The sequence below is a fragment of the Cetorhinus maximus genome, chromosome 15, assembly GCF_964194155.1.
Source record: "Cetorhinus maximus chromosome 15, sCetMax3.hap1.1, whole genome shotgun sequence".
NCBI classification, from domain to species: Eukaryota; Metazoa; Chordata; class Chondrichthyes; order Lamniformes; family Cetorhinidae; genus Cetorhinus; species Cetorhinus maximus.
In genome coordinates, this window is record NC_135893.1 from 88,562,610 (window position 1) to 88,578,555 (window position 15,946).

Below are 15,946 nucleotides of genomic sequence, written 5' to 3' on the forward strand. Positions count from 1 at the left end.
AAAATCTATATAAATTATTGAAAAAAACAAAAGGGGGAAGAAACGGGATGGGGATGGGGGGAGGGAGTTTAAGATCTAAAGTTGTGTAATTCAATATTCAGCCCGGAAGGCTGTAAAGTGCCTAGTTGGAAGATGAGGTGATGATGGTTTGTTTTGTTGCTCTGGGTGGTGGTTGAAGGTGGAATGATGGCCATAAAATCAGAAGACCCCACTGTTCCTTAAATAGTACCATTACATCAAACTCTCTATCTGTTCCATTGAATTTTAATTAACATGGTGAAACAGTCTTTGTCCTACATCAAATGGGAAAGACAGTGGAATCTGTATTTTATAGTACTGCATAATTGTAAAACAACTATCAAGATGGAAAAATGAAACTTAGAAGTCTTCTGTATATACATAGGGACTCCATGACCTCAGGATATTCCAAGCACTTCACGAAACAATGAAGTCACTGTTGTCATGTAGAGAACTGAATTTCTTCCTTAGAAAGAACTGAGATGGGACGTGGTTGGAGAGAAATTTAGCACATTGCTCTTTCACCACTGAGTAACTGTATTTGAATACAGCTCACACTGTTTGGAACTACATAGGAATTGCTAGACGAAAAAAAGACAAAGGATCATCTTAGTTCACCTTCTATCGTCGTGTTGTCACATGATACAACAATAATGGATTTGTTGACTAATTGACTAGCCATCAATGTCAGCATTAGTCTACAACAGACCCAGATATGATTCGAAGACTTTCCGCCTCCAACAAAATATGGAAAAGTTTGGGGAACTATAAGCCTAAAGTCACTTGTTCCTTTCAAGTGTGCTGCACCCACCATCAGTCATGTCTCAAATTACTCATATCTAAGGAGTTTGGTCAGTCTTGATTTAGCTTGTAGGGAGTGTGAGCTGTTAATTTGGAACAGTCTCATTTAGAGGGATGGTGAAATGACTGGTGTGTGAAGACACAATAAGAGTGCTGGAAATGCTGTCATTTTCAGTTAGCATATGGGATATATTGTTGAGGCAGACAGTCAAGGAGATTGTTGTAGATCTAGCCTGTGGTATATCCTTACTGGGTGCCTGATGCTAACGCTGAGTGACTGAAATGGGGAAGATTATTTAACATTCCCTTTCTCGATAAGCACAAAAAAAGCGGTTGATACTCTTACAAGAAAACTGACTATTTCTGCCTTATTCTTTTTAATTCATTTGTGGGAATTGGGTATCACTGGCAAGGCCAGTATGTATGATCTGTTCCTTGTTGCCCTTGAGAAGGTAGTGGTGAGCTGCATTCTTGAAGCACTGCAGTCTGTGTAGTGAAGGTGCTTCCACTAGATAGGGAATTCCAGAATTTTGATCCAGTGATGATGAAAGAATGGTAATTATATGTCTACATCAGGATGTGCATGACTTGAGAAGTGAAGGTGTTCTGTTAAGCATCCAATAAGCAACACATTTCACAAAAGACATATTTCAGTGATACTGAAAGCAGAATAACTGTCCTTGGAACACACAGTTCTGTTTTTACTACAGTGTCCTTTCTTTCAAAGACTTTCCATGCTGAAAAAGGAACAGTTAAAATTGATCTGAAGGAATAGCATGCAATTGCCACACTGCAACTCATTTCACTTGTGCAACACAATCAAGACCTTTTAATTGAAAGTATCAACATACAAAGTCTGGTCTGGGACATCATGACAACTTTTTAAGTATTTCATTTCAGCACCATTTTTCCACTGTACATTATGTATGATTTCCATAACTAAATGCACACCATATTAAAATAAGACAAATGGAATGAACATGAACACATTTATGCTTCAGTTAAATCTATGCTTCATTTTACTCTTCCTCATAACCATCAGGATCTTAATTTTTGGTTATCCACTTGTTTCTTTTTTGATAACATTCCTATTCAAGTATAATGCCTGCTATCTTAAAACTTAGTGAGTAATAAGTTCTGCTCCTCTATAGCTACCAGTGCATACGTCATTTTAATTGTTAGCAGCATAACTTAATATTTCCAAAAAAACATATACAAGTTACCATAAGGACCAATTGCAAAAATCCCAATGACTACGAGAAAGAAGGAAGAAACAAAATGCAGGTTATGTTACTTCCAGAATATAATTTCAGCTACAATCTAGTTTGCCATACTGGCTGTGAATACATTGCATTATACAGGGAGGTGCAAGTGAGTGAAAATAGAGGCTGCAACAGTGCAAATTACACATAACTTCAAAGCAATATATAAATTAGATTCTGAAAATTACATTCTGTATTTGGAATAAAGAATATAACTTAGATTTTTTTCCCCTTCACTTAATTCACTTCCTGTCCTAACAAGTTTGCTGAGGCTCAAGTCTGCTGTCATAAAGTGTTGGTTAGCTGAGATATAGGGTTGCCAAGTGTGCTGTCAATGACATCTACGGAAGCAGTTACCCTCCATGTCAGTTGACATAATCCACTTTTCACACAATCAAACTGCTACAATGGAACCCTCACTTCAATTCACTTTCCCTTTGAAGATTAGAACAATCAAATTACAAGAGAAAGCTTCCACCGACTTTTTGTTAAAAAAAACACTACATCCACCACACAAGCATGTTTAAACTAAAGATCTTACTGTATGTAACAAACTTGTACGTTAATAGAAATTCTGTTTGGATGCTATTTTATCAGGGTACCTTAGGGATGCTTAATGTTTTGGGTTGAGATTACATCTCAAAAAAATTATTGGTCCCATTGTTGAGGTACACCTTAAAGAATGCTTTTAGCGTAATATTAATGTTACTGTAACTGTTGAATTAAAATTGATAAATATGGTCGGTGGCTTAATTGCAGGAGTTCATTCACAACTTTTCAAAATAAATTTCAGATCTTTCTTGTCAGTTTTTAAAAATATGCATATTAAAAAGCTGAGGATACAATTTTGGAAGAATTGTTGCAATGGGAAGGCTTTTTACATCGTTCACCATGGTAATTATAAATTACACTATAATCTGGCACAGACATCACAGAACACAACATATCACTAAAATTTAACTTTAAACTGAGCAGTATAGGGCAACTAATTATCATTACTTCAAGCAGAGAATATATCCCTTTGGGAACATACCCTTTGACAACAGCTAGATACATAATTTAATTCAAGCTGTACATTTGTACAGAAGAAAGCGGTACCCACTGAGACTACGTACTGACAGTAATTTCAGCTTCACTAACATTGTTTTTTTTCCTCTGACAGTCTGCAGAAAATATACACATTTAGGAGAAATAAAAAGCAATTTCAAGTTTTGTAGGTGCACAACTGCAACTAAGAAAAAAAAAATCTTTATGGACATTGGAAAAGGTTTATCATGTAGAACTGGTTAAAATCTGTACGGCTCATTTTAATTTTTACTTCATACACTTAAAATACAGTTGTTTGAAGACCTTAAGAACAAAGTTGACTAACAGAGAATTGGCACATGACCAGCAATGGACAATTACAGGTGGGTACATGAAACAAGGGACTGAATTAAAAAAAACTTAAGCTTTTCATGTCATTGTATTTATAGTGTCCTACTGCAATATAACATTCTCGGATTAAATATTAACGAACAAAAATACTCATGCAGTGTTGTCATGTGAATTGAACCATAAGTTTTGACAGTTGTCCCAAATGCCGAGGTGAAATTCATGCTCTCAATTTTACAACTTAGCGACATGCACATCACTTTCAACTTCACTTTCTTGCCACAGTTTAGTTTTCTTTTAGTGCTTGTACCCCACCTCCCCACCCCACCCCACCCCCCCCCCCCAAACTGTCCTGGTAATTGTTGGAGGGAGTATTGGGGGCACAAGGATGGAGGAGGGGGAAACAGACTGTTGCGCAAACACGGAACAACTCATATTTCAAAAAGAACAGTGACGAGCAGGTGATGTCCTAAATGTCCCCATGGTGTCAGGAACCAGAGATCCTTCTACGGTTTGTGTTTAAAATGTGCTTCCACTGGAAAATAAAACAAAAGGTCGGAGGTCATTTTGTTGGAAATACACTTTTTGACAACAAAAAAAATAGCTTAAAAGTTTTTCTTTGAAAAAAAGAGTCCTGTGGTCTAGCAGCAGAGAGTGTTGGTATCTGCGGAGAAGGAATCAGCGAATGTTTCAGGTCAGTGACTTTTCCTCAGAACTGGAAGATGTTGGAGCTGAGCAGGTTTTCAGCAGGTAAAAGCCTGGAAAAGCAAGGGATAGGAATGGAAGAAAAAGACGAGGTCTGTGGGGGGCAGGAGTGATTAATTGCCAAAATTATGAGAGCAAAATGGGGTGGTCATGGGACATGTTTAGAAGGGGCTGATGGTGAATTCATCGGTCTGTTCCCTTTGCCTTAATGTGATTGATCTAATAGCTGAACAGTTATGTCTTTGCATTCTAATTGGGCAACACTTGAAGTTTCATTTCCTGTAAACCAATCGAGTCATATTGTTGTTTTAAATGTTACATATATTAAAGGCTTTTTAAGGGCAATTAACGTGTTGGCGCTTGAGATGTAACAATGTTTCCCCTATGTAGATTATCTTGTTGAATTTTTCAGGAAAGCATTTTAAATAAGTGCAGGAAATGGGTAAAGGGACATGAGTTTTGACATTCCACTATGGGATATCATCACCGCAATCTCCAGCAAGTTGGTATCAAATTTCTTTCTCTGTTAAGCTAATGGAGGAAACGTACACTAAAAGAGAGGATACATTCCAGAAGAGTAAAAAGTGCTGCAGATGCTGAAAAACTGAAACAATGGAAACACATCCGTATCTTCAAGGCAGAAGCAATCGAGGTTAATGTGGGTGACAACCATTCTTCAATAACACATTTTTGTTGCAAATTTTCATTTCAATGCATGACAGCCTGATGCTCAGGTAATTGAATGAATTATTCAAAAGGGTAATACCAATTTGTACAGAAACATACACCACTGTTGATATTCAGCACCGTGCCTATAATCTTTATTCTCGTGCTTTTTATGATGGACTAGTTCCAGAGCTATACAGGGTTCGAGACAGAGAGACTGATTCTAATGTTGAAACCATATGAATCTAAAGGCAACAAGTCCCATACTTGTCACAACCCTTTACTGTATTCAGAATTTAGAGAATATTTCACTCATCACTTTTGTGCTCACTGACCTACATTGACTCCTAATCTGGCAATGTCTCAAATAGTTAAAACTCTCACCTTTGTTTCCAAATCCCTCCATGGCTTTGCCTCTCCCTACCTCTATAACCTCCTCTCATCTCTCAATCCTCCGGGATCTCTGCGCTCCTCTAATTGTGACCTTTCACACCTCCCTCGATTTTAATTGCTCCACCATTGATGGTTGGGTCTTCAGCTGCCTGGGTCCTAAGCTCTGGAATTTATTCCCTAAACCTCTCCAACTCTCTCTTTCGCTTCCTTTAAGAGCACTACCTCTTTGACCAAGCTTTTGCTTGCCTGTCCTAACATCTCCTTATGTGGTTGGGTGCCAAATTACTGTTTGATAACCGCTCCTGTGAAGGGCCGTGAGACATTGAAAAAGTCGCTACATAAACGCAATTTGTTGTTGATTCTACTGCAGATTTTGCTGCCCTGTTTGTATGCACAAGAGAAAAGACTTTGTGCAAAGGCTTTTGTTCCTTACCTGCGTACTCCTGGGGTAACATTGCCCTGTCAATAACCTTCTGAAAGGCTTCCATCCAAATGCGACGTTCGTTCTCTGTTTCACATGCAAACAGGAACTTCCTGTCCGGAGTGACTATGGTAATTCCATATTGCCAATGATTCCCTTGGGTTGCTGGAGGAAGACCATCTAAAACACTATAGCTATTTTCCTTACTCCCAATGAACACTTCACCCCGAGCAAAGGCATCCTGCAATGAGAGAATGTGGATGGGTTTTTTCTATTCCTTTTCTCTTCAGCACGGTTCTGCTTCATTGTGTAAGAGGAAACATAGGCCAGTAAATGCGATTTATATCTCGAAAGATTGGGCCATGCATGCTGGGGTACAGCCCCACGGTGAGTCTGGCCTACATGTGACTCCAGACCCACAGCAAATGTGGTTGACTCTTAACTGCCCCCTGAAATGGCCTAGCAAGCCACTCAGTTCAAAGACAGCTAGGGATGGGCAACAAATGCTGGCCTTGCCAGTGATGCCCACATCCCATGAAAGAACAAGGGGGGAAAAAAAGCTGCCATTCTGTATCTTACCCAAGGTCTTGTCTTCATTTATGGTGTCAGCCATAGTGCAGTGGGTAGCACGTTCACCTTTGAGTCAGAAGGCCCTGGGTTCAAGTCCCACTCTCGCACGTTTAGCGCATAAATCTAAGCTGACAATCCCAGGGCAGTACTGAATGAGTGCCACACTGTTGAAGGTGCTGTCTTTCAAATAAGACATTAAACCAAGGATCTGCTCTAACAGCTCCCACGGCACTTTTTTGAAGAACAGGGGAGTTATCCCCAGTGTTGTGACCAATATTTACCCCTCAACCAACATCATTAAAACAGATTATTTGGTCATTATCACATTTTTCGGACATTGTGCACAAATTAACTGTTGCATTTCAACAGTGACTGTACTTCATTGTAAAGTGCTTTGAAACATCCTAACAGTGTGAAAGTTGCTATAAAAATGCAAATCTTTCTCATCATGTTTGAGCCTAAATAGTGGGCGGCAGCAGGCAACTTCAACTGGGGCTGGGGGTATAAGACAACATAGCTGCCCCTACTCCTTTCCACCGGTGTTCCCCAAATTAGTGATAATGGGATTAGGAATATTTCTTGGCTCTTCCCTTATCTCTAATAAGCCCTCTATCACACAAAGGGGAGTGGAAACCAGCAACTCTCTTCCAGCAAAAGGCTGTGGATGCTGGGTCCAACTGAAATTTTCAACACCGAGACCAATGGATTGTTATTTAGGGAAGGGATCTGTGTTGTAAAACTGCCTCTAATCCACATCTACCCCCCCTCACCCCCCCTCCCTCCAATCACCCCCACCATCAGCACCTCTGTGCCTCTCTTGCATATCCCCATGCCCTGTGCTCCACCATTGACAACTGTGACTTCAACCACACATGTGTCATGCTCCTGAATTCCCTTCCCTGCCACTTTGCCAACCCCTCTCTCCTCCTTCTAAGAACTTCCTTAAAATTTACTTCTTTCACCAAGTCTTTTGTGATTTACCCCCACCCCATATAATCTCCTCCTTTGGCTTGATATGCTGATTTTTTTTTTGATTACTGTAAGTGTCTTGGGATGTTTCTCTCAGTTAAAGATGCTAAATAAGTGCAAGCTATTGTAGTTCTTTGGAAAGGGATATTGAAGAGAAAGAGGAGTCCTTCATTATCATATTTTTTTAGATTGAACTCTATCCTGAAGCTTTGAGGTGGTTGGTGGTGGGGTAGTTTGCCATACAATCATTTAAAAAAAAGGTTCCTTCCATGGCACTAATGACTTTTAATAAACCATATGTACAGTTGCACACATTCAGAACATGAAAGCAATGTTATACAATCCAACGTCAGCTCAAATTTCGAGCCAAGAATTGTCCTGGCACAGGAGTGATAAGGCACAGTGCAAAATAATTTTGTTATCTGTAAGCAGCCACGATCAGAATACAGTAATACAGATTCTGTCACACTGGGAGACTGACGCCTCTGTTGTTAATCTCACACTGGTAGAAAATGATGGGGCCTTCTTAAAATTTAATTTCAAAATATACATTTTGCTGCTCATTGCCATCAAGATTTGGCAGTGAAATTCCTCCTGCAGCTAGTAAGGGGTGTGAAACAGACCCTGAAGGTGGATTGGCAGCCCTGTTATACTCTATTCACTTTGAGGGAAAATAATTTTCTTTTTCTTTTTTTTAATTCATGGGATGATTGATGTTCTTGGCTAGGCCAGCATGTATTGCCCTTGTTCATTTGAGAGTCAACCACATTGCTGTGGGTCTGGAGTCACACATAGACCAGGCCAAGTAAGGGCGGCAGATTCCCTTCCCTAAAGGACATTAGTGAACCAGATGGGTTTTTACAATAATCGGCAATGGTTCCATGGTCATCATTAGACTTTTAATTCCAGATTATTACTGGATTCAAATTTCACCATCGACCATGGTGGGATTTGAACCCGGGTCCTCAGAGAGCATTATCCTGGGTCTCTGGAATACGAGTCCACCTATGCCACCGCCTCTGTCTGTTGGGCATCAAGAGCTCATTTTGCACTAAGGGAGAAGGAAGATCAATTTCTTCCCCTGGATTTCCTATTTCACACTGGCTGCTTAAGGATCAATTGGAGGGATACGGGTCCTCAAATGCTCTCCCTGCTGGGAGCACAGAAAATTTAGTACATCTGGCTTGCTTTAAATTTGGGTGCCACTTCATTCCACTTGTCCTCCTCCTCAGTTGGCTTGCACTCGAAATGCTTAAAGTTGTTGCTCATTCTTTTTAAAAAGGCGGCGGGAAAATAATGCTTGTGCCAGCGCTGGACTTGAGGAGGAATCCTGTGCCAAGGTTGCCTGTATGAGGTTACACCGTGAGCATTTAGAACAAGGAACAGGCTAACTTTCTAAGCGTAAGAAATGAGTACACACGTCCTGTGCCTACCAGTGGGTCTTTAAAATACATCAGCCTCCTGTCATCTAACGTGAACCATCGTTTCTTAAACCCTTCAGTTTGCTGAGAAAACACAAGAGCAAGGTTAGAAGCACTGGTGTAAGAGACGGGATGAAAATTATTCTGCAAAACAAATATACAAAGTCATTTTGCGGTCGTGACAATGGTTATTTTACATTTAAGAGCGCATCCACATTTTTCACAGGGTGTCTGAAACAGAGGGGGTTGACTGAAACGCTTGCAAGCGGAACAAATCATCGTTGGAAAAAGGAAGACCGGGATTTTCTGCCCCCCCCACCCGCCTTGGTAGGATCCGCCCCGGGGGATGCGAATGTCCGTCGACTTTCGGAAGGATCGGAAGATCCCAGCGACAGGTGGGGGTCAGAAAATACTGGCCATTATTTTAGGATAATGTAAAGTGGTCTCTTCACGCCGATGGTCATTTGTGTCCTTGCCTGTATGGTCACTGCAAGTCCCCATGTGGAATCAGATTAGATTCTTTGTGGATTTGTTTTTAAAATTCATTCTTGAGATATGGGCTTTGCCAGCAAGGCCAACGTTTATTGCCCATCCCTAATTGCCACTCGAGAAGGTGGTAGTGATAGTGAGCCGCCCTCTTGGAGCGCTGCAGTCCGTGTGGTGTGGGTACAACCACAGAGCTGTTAGGTAAGGAGTTCCAGGGTTTTGACCCAGCGACAGTGAAGAACAGCCAATATATATCCGAGGGCAGAAGTTCTCGGTGAGCGAGCGGGTGCGCGCCCGAACCACTCGGGCGTTAAAATGACATGCGTTGATGTGGGACGAGCGTCCGATGTCATCGTGCATTCGTGCTATATTTCGCTCTGCGGGCGCGTGCGGGAGTCAGAACTGCGCCCGCTGATAATTAACAGGCCTGTTAAGGCCCTGACAACCCAACTGATGGCGATTTAACATTGCCCGTGCGAGTTTTCGCTCATCGCACGGGCAAAACAAGCAGGCGGGCATTTTGCAAAACCTCTTCCACGGGTGAGGTCAGAAGGGTCAGCAGCATTGTTGATGTGAGTAGTGAGGAGTTTTGGAGATAACTTGCTGTTGGTGGCTTATTGAGACTTGGCAGCTTATTCTCTGATCGGGGCTTCATTCTTAGCATATCCAGCCTCCATTTCAGGCCTCATTGCTGTCTTCCAGGCCCCCTGAGGATTCGGACCGTGTGGACCCTTACAGGTATCAGACAGCCTTCCCTTACCCTGGCAATGGGGGTTGTGGTCTCAGCTGGAGGCACCTCCTCTGAGGAGAAGAGAGGAGCAGAAGGGAGAAGAGGCCAGGTGTCCAAATGCAGCCACCAGGGGAGGGACCTGTGGGAGGAGAGACGCAGGCACAGGCGGTCCAGCGCCAGCTGGCAGCCCAAGGCGGAAGGGGCCGCAGAAGACGCCACAATTTGCTGCCAGGGTTTACAGGCGGCGATGCAGCTACCTCAATATGTCTGAGGTGCAATGCCGAAGGAGGCTCTGCCTCTCAAGGGAGACAATGACCTCCATCTGTCAGATGATTGGGCCTGAGATCAGCTCTGACTCTGTGGGTGGACACCCCATGCCAGTGGCTCTGAAGGTCACAGTGGCTCTTAACTTCTATGCCTCCAGCTCTTTCCAGGGCTCAGTGGGGGATCTGTGTGGAGTCTCCCAATCAGCTGTCCACAGTTGCATCAAGCTGGTGACAGAAGCTCTGTTCAGGCAGGTACTGACCTTTATTCTTTACCATATGAACGAGGCCAGCCAGGCTGAGCGAGCCAGAGGCTTTGCAGTGATTGCTGGGTTCCCCCGTGTCCAGGGTGCCATCGACTGCACACATGTGGCCATCAATGCACCAGCGGGTGAGCCGGGAGCCTTCAACAACAGGGTTTCCACTCCATGAACGTGCAGATAGTGTGTGATCACAGGATGCAGATTCTGCAAGTCTGTGCAAGGTACCCTGGCAGCTCCCATGACGCTTACATCCTGAGACACTCCCAGGTGCCAAGGCTCCTCAATGCTCCAGCCTGACTGGATGGATGGCTGCTGGGTGACAAGGGCTATCTGTTGAAAAGGTGGCTCATGATGCCTCTCCACCACCCAAGAACAGAGGCTGAACGGCGGTACAACAGGAGCCATGGCTCCACAAGGGCAGTGATAGAGAGAGCCATTGGTCTTCTCAAGATGCGCTTCCAATGCCTGGACCATTCAGAGGGAGCACTACAATACCCCCCAGAGTGGGTGTCACTGATAGTGGTTGCATGCTGTGCTCTCCACAATCTGTACTGGCAAGGAGGGGGACCCACTGGAGGAAGAGGCTCTTGACACAGCTCCACAGGCCACAGATGATGAATCCAGTAGTGAATCAGAAGAGGAGCACGGTGAGGAGAACACTGAGGGCGTGGGGGCAGACCTTGGTAACCTCCAGGGAAGCAGGGACACCAGGGACGCCTTGATCCAACGCTCCTTCAGCTAGGCTGCCAAATAAGAACTACCACCTCATGCCAGGGCTGCCACCTCCATCGTGGATTGCAGAAATGATTCTTTCCTTGGCCCCCAAGATACATAAAGGTTCGAGCCACCCACATCCAGCATTACATACTGGCCTACCCTGCACCTACAAAAGAAATGAAGCATACTCAGGCCCATAACACAAAAGCAAAACTAATTTTATATTGAAACCCACATAGTCTTGGACAGAAAAAAACTGGTGTTGGTAGTCACACTATTAAAAATAGAAAAGCAAAGTGGGGGAACAAAAGATCACTCGTGACCGGCCCCTCTTGTGCTTAAGGTGCTTTAAACGTATGTTACGGGTGCTACATCTAGATGCTCCGCCCTCGCTGGCACTGGCGCTGGAGACAGCCTGCTGACTCTGCTGTCTTGTTGGCCTTGATGACTGTGGCGTTCATCCTCTGGCCAGTGGAGCCTGTGCTGGCCCTGCCTGGGAGGGAGCGGCCAGTGCCATTGCTGGTATCTCCCCAGTCATCGCAGCCTCATCAAATGCCACGGTCACTGGCAGAGGGGCAGACAAGTTGCTGCTGTTATCCAGAGCGCCCTGAGAGGAGCCCGCAGAGATGACAGGCAGCTCGTGCGCCAATGTGAGGTCGCTCTGGACCTTCCTACTCACCATTAATGCATGGGCACTTAGTTGGGATACTGATGCCCCATCCATCTCTCACACAGTCCCTGACCAGCTGGGGTCAGTGTCTGTGTGAGGGTTTGCAGGTCCAAGCCCAGTCCCAGGAACCCCTGATTCTGTCCCTGGAGCAATCTCTCCATGAGAGTCGCCATTCTCTCCATGGAGGAGGTAGTGTGCTCGGCCATGAGGGTCAACGCAGTGCTCACGCTCCGTATGGACTCCTCCACAACGGAGGACACAGCACGCAGACTCTCATGGATTTCCGCCAGATCCTCCCGCACATATCGCTGGACATCCAGCATCTGCTGCCAAATGAACAATTCCAGAGGCTCATCATCAGCCTTCAACTGAACATCACCCTGGTCCTCAGCAGTCTTCTGACTGCCGTCACCCTGGGCACTCTCTGCCTGCACCTCAAGCGAGTGTGAAGTGCCCTCACCAATGTGCATTGAGATACTAGCTGCCAAACTAATGCCCACCAAGGTGCTGGTATCTGCGCTGGTGCCTGCTTCAGAGAGTGGGTGTGATGCAGGTACTGGGGAGCATGGTGGTCCTCCAGGGTCAGGGGTGGGCCATCAGGGTCCAGAGAGTGAACACCTGCTGGCGAACATAAAAGGGAGAAGGACATATAATTAGTTAAAGTCATCACACTGTCACTGTGCATGCCAGGCACACGGGTGAGACAATGAAGATCTGCATCATGGTGCCATCGTCTTTCAATGATCAATGGGGACTCCAGGTTCGAGGCTCCCATCAATGAAGAGACTACGCTAGAATGGTTGCACAATCCAAAATTCTCACCTCTGTGCTCTGCACTCTTACCTTCGTCTGACACCCCAACCTCACTGTGGCCGCTTGACCGAGGTACATGGCGCCTCTCGAGCTCCAAGGCCTCCTGCTCATAGCGGGAGAGGATGAGGAGGTGTGGAGGTCCACCACCAGTCTGCGACCTCTCAATATTGTTATAGGATGTCTTCTGAAAGGGCAGAGGAGCATTGATTACTCCACTCTCTACCTGCAGCGCCACTGCAGCCTGGCCAACCCCAGGTGAGGAGCACCTTGCAGGGCACATCCAGTTCGTGGCCCTCGAGCTGCAAGGCACTCAGTCCAAGCAGCCAAGGCTTGGGCCCTTGGCTAGCGCCGGTGTGATTGATAGTTGGCACTCAGGCTCTAACGCCCCTGAGCTCCACGGGGCCAGTCTAAAACACTTCAACCCACTGACCCATGCCAGCACGGTATTCACCCTTCCTGAGCACAGCAGGTCACTGAAATGCTTATGGCACCGCACCCAGGTGCATCGCACCAGGTTGTGACTGCTCACCCGGGCTGCCACCTCCTCCCATGCCCTCTTGGTGAAGTGCGGTGGCCTCCTCCTCTCATCCCTGGGGACACGGGTGGCTCTTCTGGCAGCCACCTCCCCCAGGAGGGCAGTGAGGCACTCATTGGAAAAACGGAGGGAGGGGAGAGGGTGGGGCCTGGCGTTCGCTGCCACACTCGACTCCATCGTTGCAGCCGACAGACAGACATCCTTCCCTGGCAGCCTTTCTGGGGCTGCCTGGGCTGTTTGTAAACAGGTCACCTTTGGACCCAGTGGCCGACAGGCCCCCGCCCCCCACTCAGCCCTTCGCGGCCAGTGACCAGTCGCGTTTCACACTGGGCAGGGCCTTAATTGGCCCGACGAGCGTGAAATCGCCCCGATTGTGGGCGGTGGTCGGATTTACGACCTCCCCTCCCCCGCCGAGCCTGCCCGACAAGGAAAATATTCTGCCCCAAGACAAGATGGGGTGTGACTTGGAGCGGAACTTGCTGGTGATGGTATTGTCATGGATCTGCAGGTCTTGTCCTTCTAGGTCAGGGGTGGAGAACGGATCCGGCCCACAGCAAGATTTCTAAAAATATAGACCCATGACAGTCACGCCTTCAAAATAGCATTTATCATCATCATTACAAATCTGTTTTCGATAAAAGCGTGACCTAAATTACTATAATAATATTTAACAATATAACAATCAAATCGGCCGTTGCATCAAAACACTGGGTGAGCTAAAGGTTTCTGTCTTCTCTCTAAGAGTCTAAATTAAGTTAATTTGTGTGTGTGTGTGTGTGTGTGTGTGTACGTGTGTGTGGCCCGCGACTGATTTTGTCCATGTGTGAAAGGCTCATGACATGAAAAAGGAACCCCCCCCATTCTAGGTGGTAGAGGTGCTGCTGAAGAGGTCTTGGCAAGTTGCCGCAGTACATCTTGTACATGGTAATTCTGTAGCCACTGTGCACAAGGGATGGAGGAATAAGTATTTAAGGTAGAGGATGGGATGTGCATTGGTCCCTGGGTTAAAAATCCTCTCTGATAAAACTTGTTTTATTTTATTTGCATGCTGCTGCAGACTATATTTTAACTACCTTGTGGATAGTCTTCTATCTGTAATCACCCTCAGTCTTTTGGGGACAGTTACTATCTTGCCTTTGAGACCTGGAAAAGTGTGATATGGATCCAGGAGATTAGTAGAGTCTGAGGATATACGGTAAGTGTACAGAATTCTTAATTTTTATGCATGGCTTGCAAATCACTGGAATAATCATACGACCCAAACAAACTGAACTAAACAACGCCCCTCAAATCAGACTGCTGAGCAAGAGGTTTCGAAAGAGACTTTTCATCGGAATATGTTCAATGTTCTGAAATGTTTTAATGTGTTTGTGAGCAACCTGCAAAAGAATGGCTGTTGCTACCCATTGAACAATGCTAATTCCTCACAGTATACATTTTGAACGTTAAGTGAGGATTCAAACATTGTGTCCATTTAAGAGAGTTTTGTGAAAGTTTTTTCCCCGATAAGGAGTGAGGTTTATAAAAAGAGCAGAAGCCGAACGAGAGATGGGTGTTAAGTGAGGCCTACTCTGGTTTCTACTACTACGTCTACTCTTGGACATATCTGTGCAGAAAGGGTTGGTGTGCCTAATCACCACCGCAAGGATTAACGGAAGAAGAGCAAGAAGCCGACAGCGACGGAAGCAGCTACACATTAAAGGCTGGCTTAACCCTGACTCCAACAAGGTCATCCACTCTCGCTAGGATCGGAAAGTTTGGAAGACCACGGTTGCCGACACCGCTCACATGGCACTCAGACGACAACAAATGTAGTTTAAAATGGGGGAAAAGAAAACAACTGGGACTTGCTGAATGGCGTTCGGTTAATTCAAACTTGGGAGTCCGAGGTTTTTGGATTATCCAGCGCAGCTGTAATTGTCTTTCAGAAACACCAACCATTGAGTTCAGATCTGACTGTAATCTTGACACTGGTTTTGGGTGTTCAATGACACCAGCCAGCAGGGGGAGCCAACAGGCTGGAAGAGACATGGACTGAGCTTCCTTGCTGCTCATTCGAGCTGCTTGAATTTGTCAATTCGTATATGGAGCCTGTGACTTCAGCTTCCTCTTCTAATAAAAACAATCGGTGGTTGCCTGCAAGAGTTCCTACATAATTCTGAAAAACCTCTTAAAGATAGTGTGTGTGTGTGTGAAATAAAACAGATTTTTTTTTTAAATAGACAGATTCTAGGCTTGTGAAAAAATACTTCCCTTTCTTGTGAAATAATCACTTTGTCAAAGAACATCATAATTTATGCAACTCATATGTAAACCATGGGCAGTGTTGAAAAAGTAATAGTTGAGCCAATCTCCCCGGGTGGCTCAGTGTTATTACGTTTCATTACTTTTAAGGCTTTATATAAATGCAAGTTGTTGTTGTTCTTGAGAAGTGGAAAGGATTCTTGGCACATCTTAAGTGATCTGGCACTTTGCTCCAATCACTGGGACAGCAACAGCCACTTGCTTTCACATAGCACCTTTGAAAGGAAATAGAATGCTTAACTGAGAAGATGTTGCAATTGAACTGTACAGGGCCCTGGTCAGACTACACCCAGGATGCTGTGGTGATGGCATATAGAGAGTGCACAGAAGCATGAGGAAGCTGGTCTCGAGGTCAAAGGCCTCAGTAAAACCTAAATGGAGACACTAGGGTATTTTAATAGGAAAGAATGCAGCTGAGGGGAGCTGCCAATGGCAGGCAGCTGGCTTTGATCCTGAAGGCATCATGACATGACCCAACTCCTCTGACCACATCCCTCCACCACTGCACACCCCACCCCAACCCATCCCAGTTAAATGACCTTTTCTCTTTCCCGGGTAACTTGAG

General features: G+C 45.0%; 1 protein-coding gene and 1 long non-coding RNA gene across 3 annotated transcripts in view; one reads left to right on the forward strand and one right to left on the reverse strand.

Annotated features, from left to right (window-relative positions):
* Positions 1–1,619: 1,619 nt before the first annotated feature.
* LOC144690960 (arf-GAP with dual PH domain-containing protein 1-like) overlaps positions 1,620–15,946 on the reverse strand; it is a 115,985-nt gene continuing 101,658 nt past the window's right edge. Inside the window, exons 9-11 of one of the 2 annotated variants that reach the window (XM_078558892.1) lie at positions 8,613–8,684; positions 5,653–5,881; positions 1,620–3,990 (exon numbers count right to left, since the gene is read on the reverse strand). In XM_078558892.1, the coding sequence (XP_078415018.1) occupies positions 3,962–3,990; positions 5,653–5,881; positions 8,613–8,684 (330 nt within the window). In that variant the 3' untranslated portion in view covers positions 1,620–3,961. The remainder of the gene's footprint in view (positions 3,991–5,652; positions 5,882–8,612; positions 8,685–15,946) is intronic. The other variant, XM_078558893.1, reaches the window with a different exon arrangement.
* Positions 14,176–15,946, forward strand: part of LOC144690961 (uncharacterized) — a 54,718-nt gene continuing 52,947 nt past the window's right edge. The window contains exon 1 of the long non-coding RNA XR_013578997.1: positions 14,176–14,272. This is a non-coding gene — a long non-coding RNA (uncharacterized LOC144690961). The remainder of the gene's footprint in view (positions 14,273–15,946) is intronic.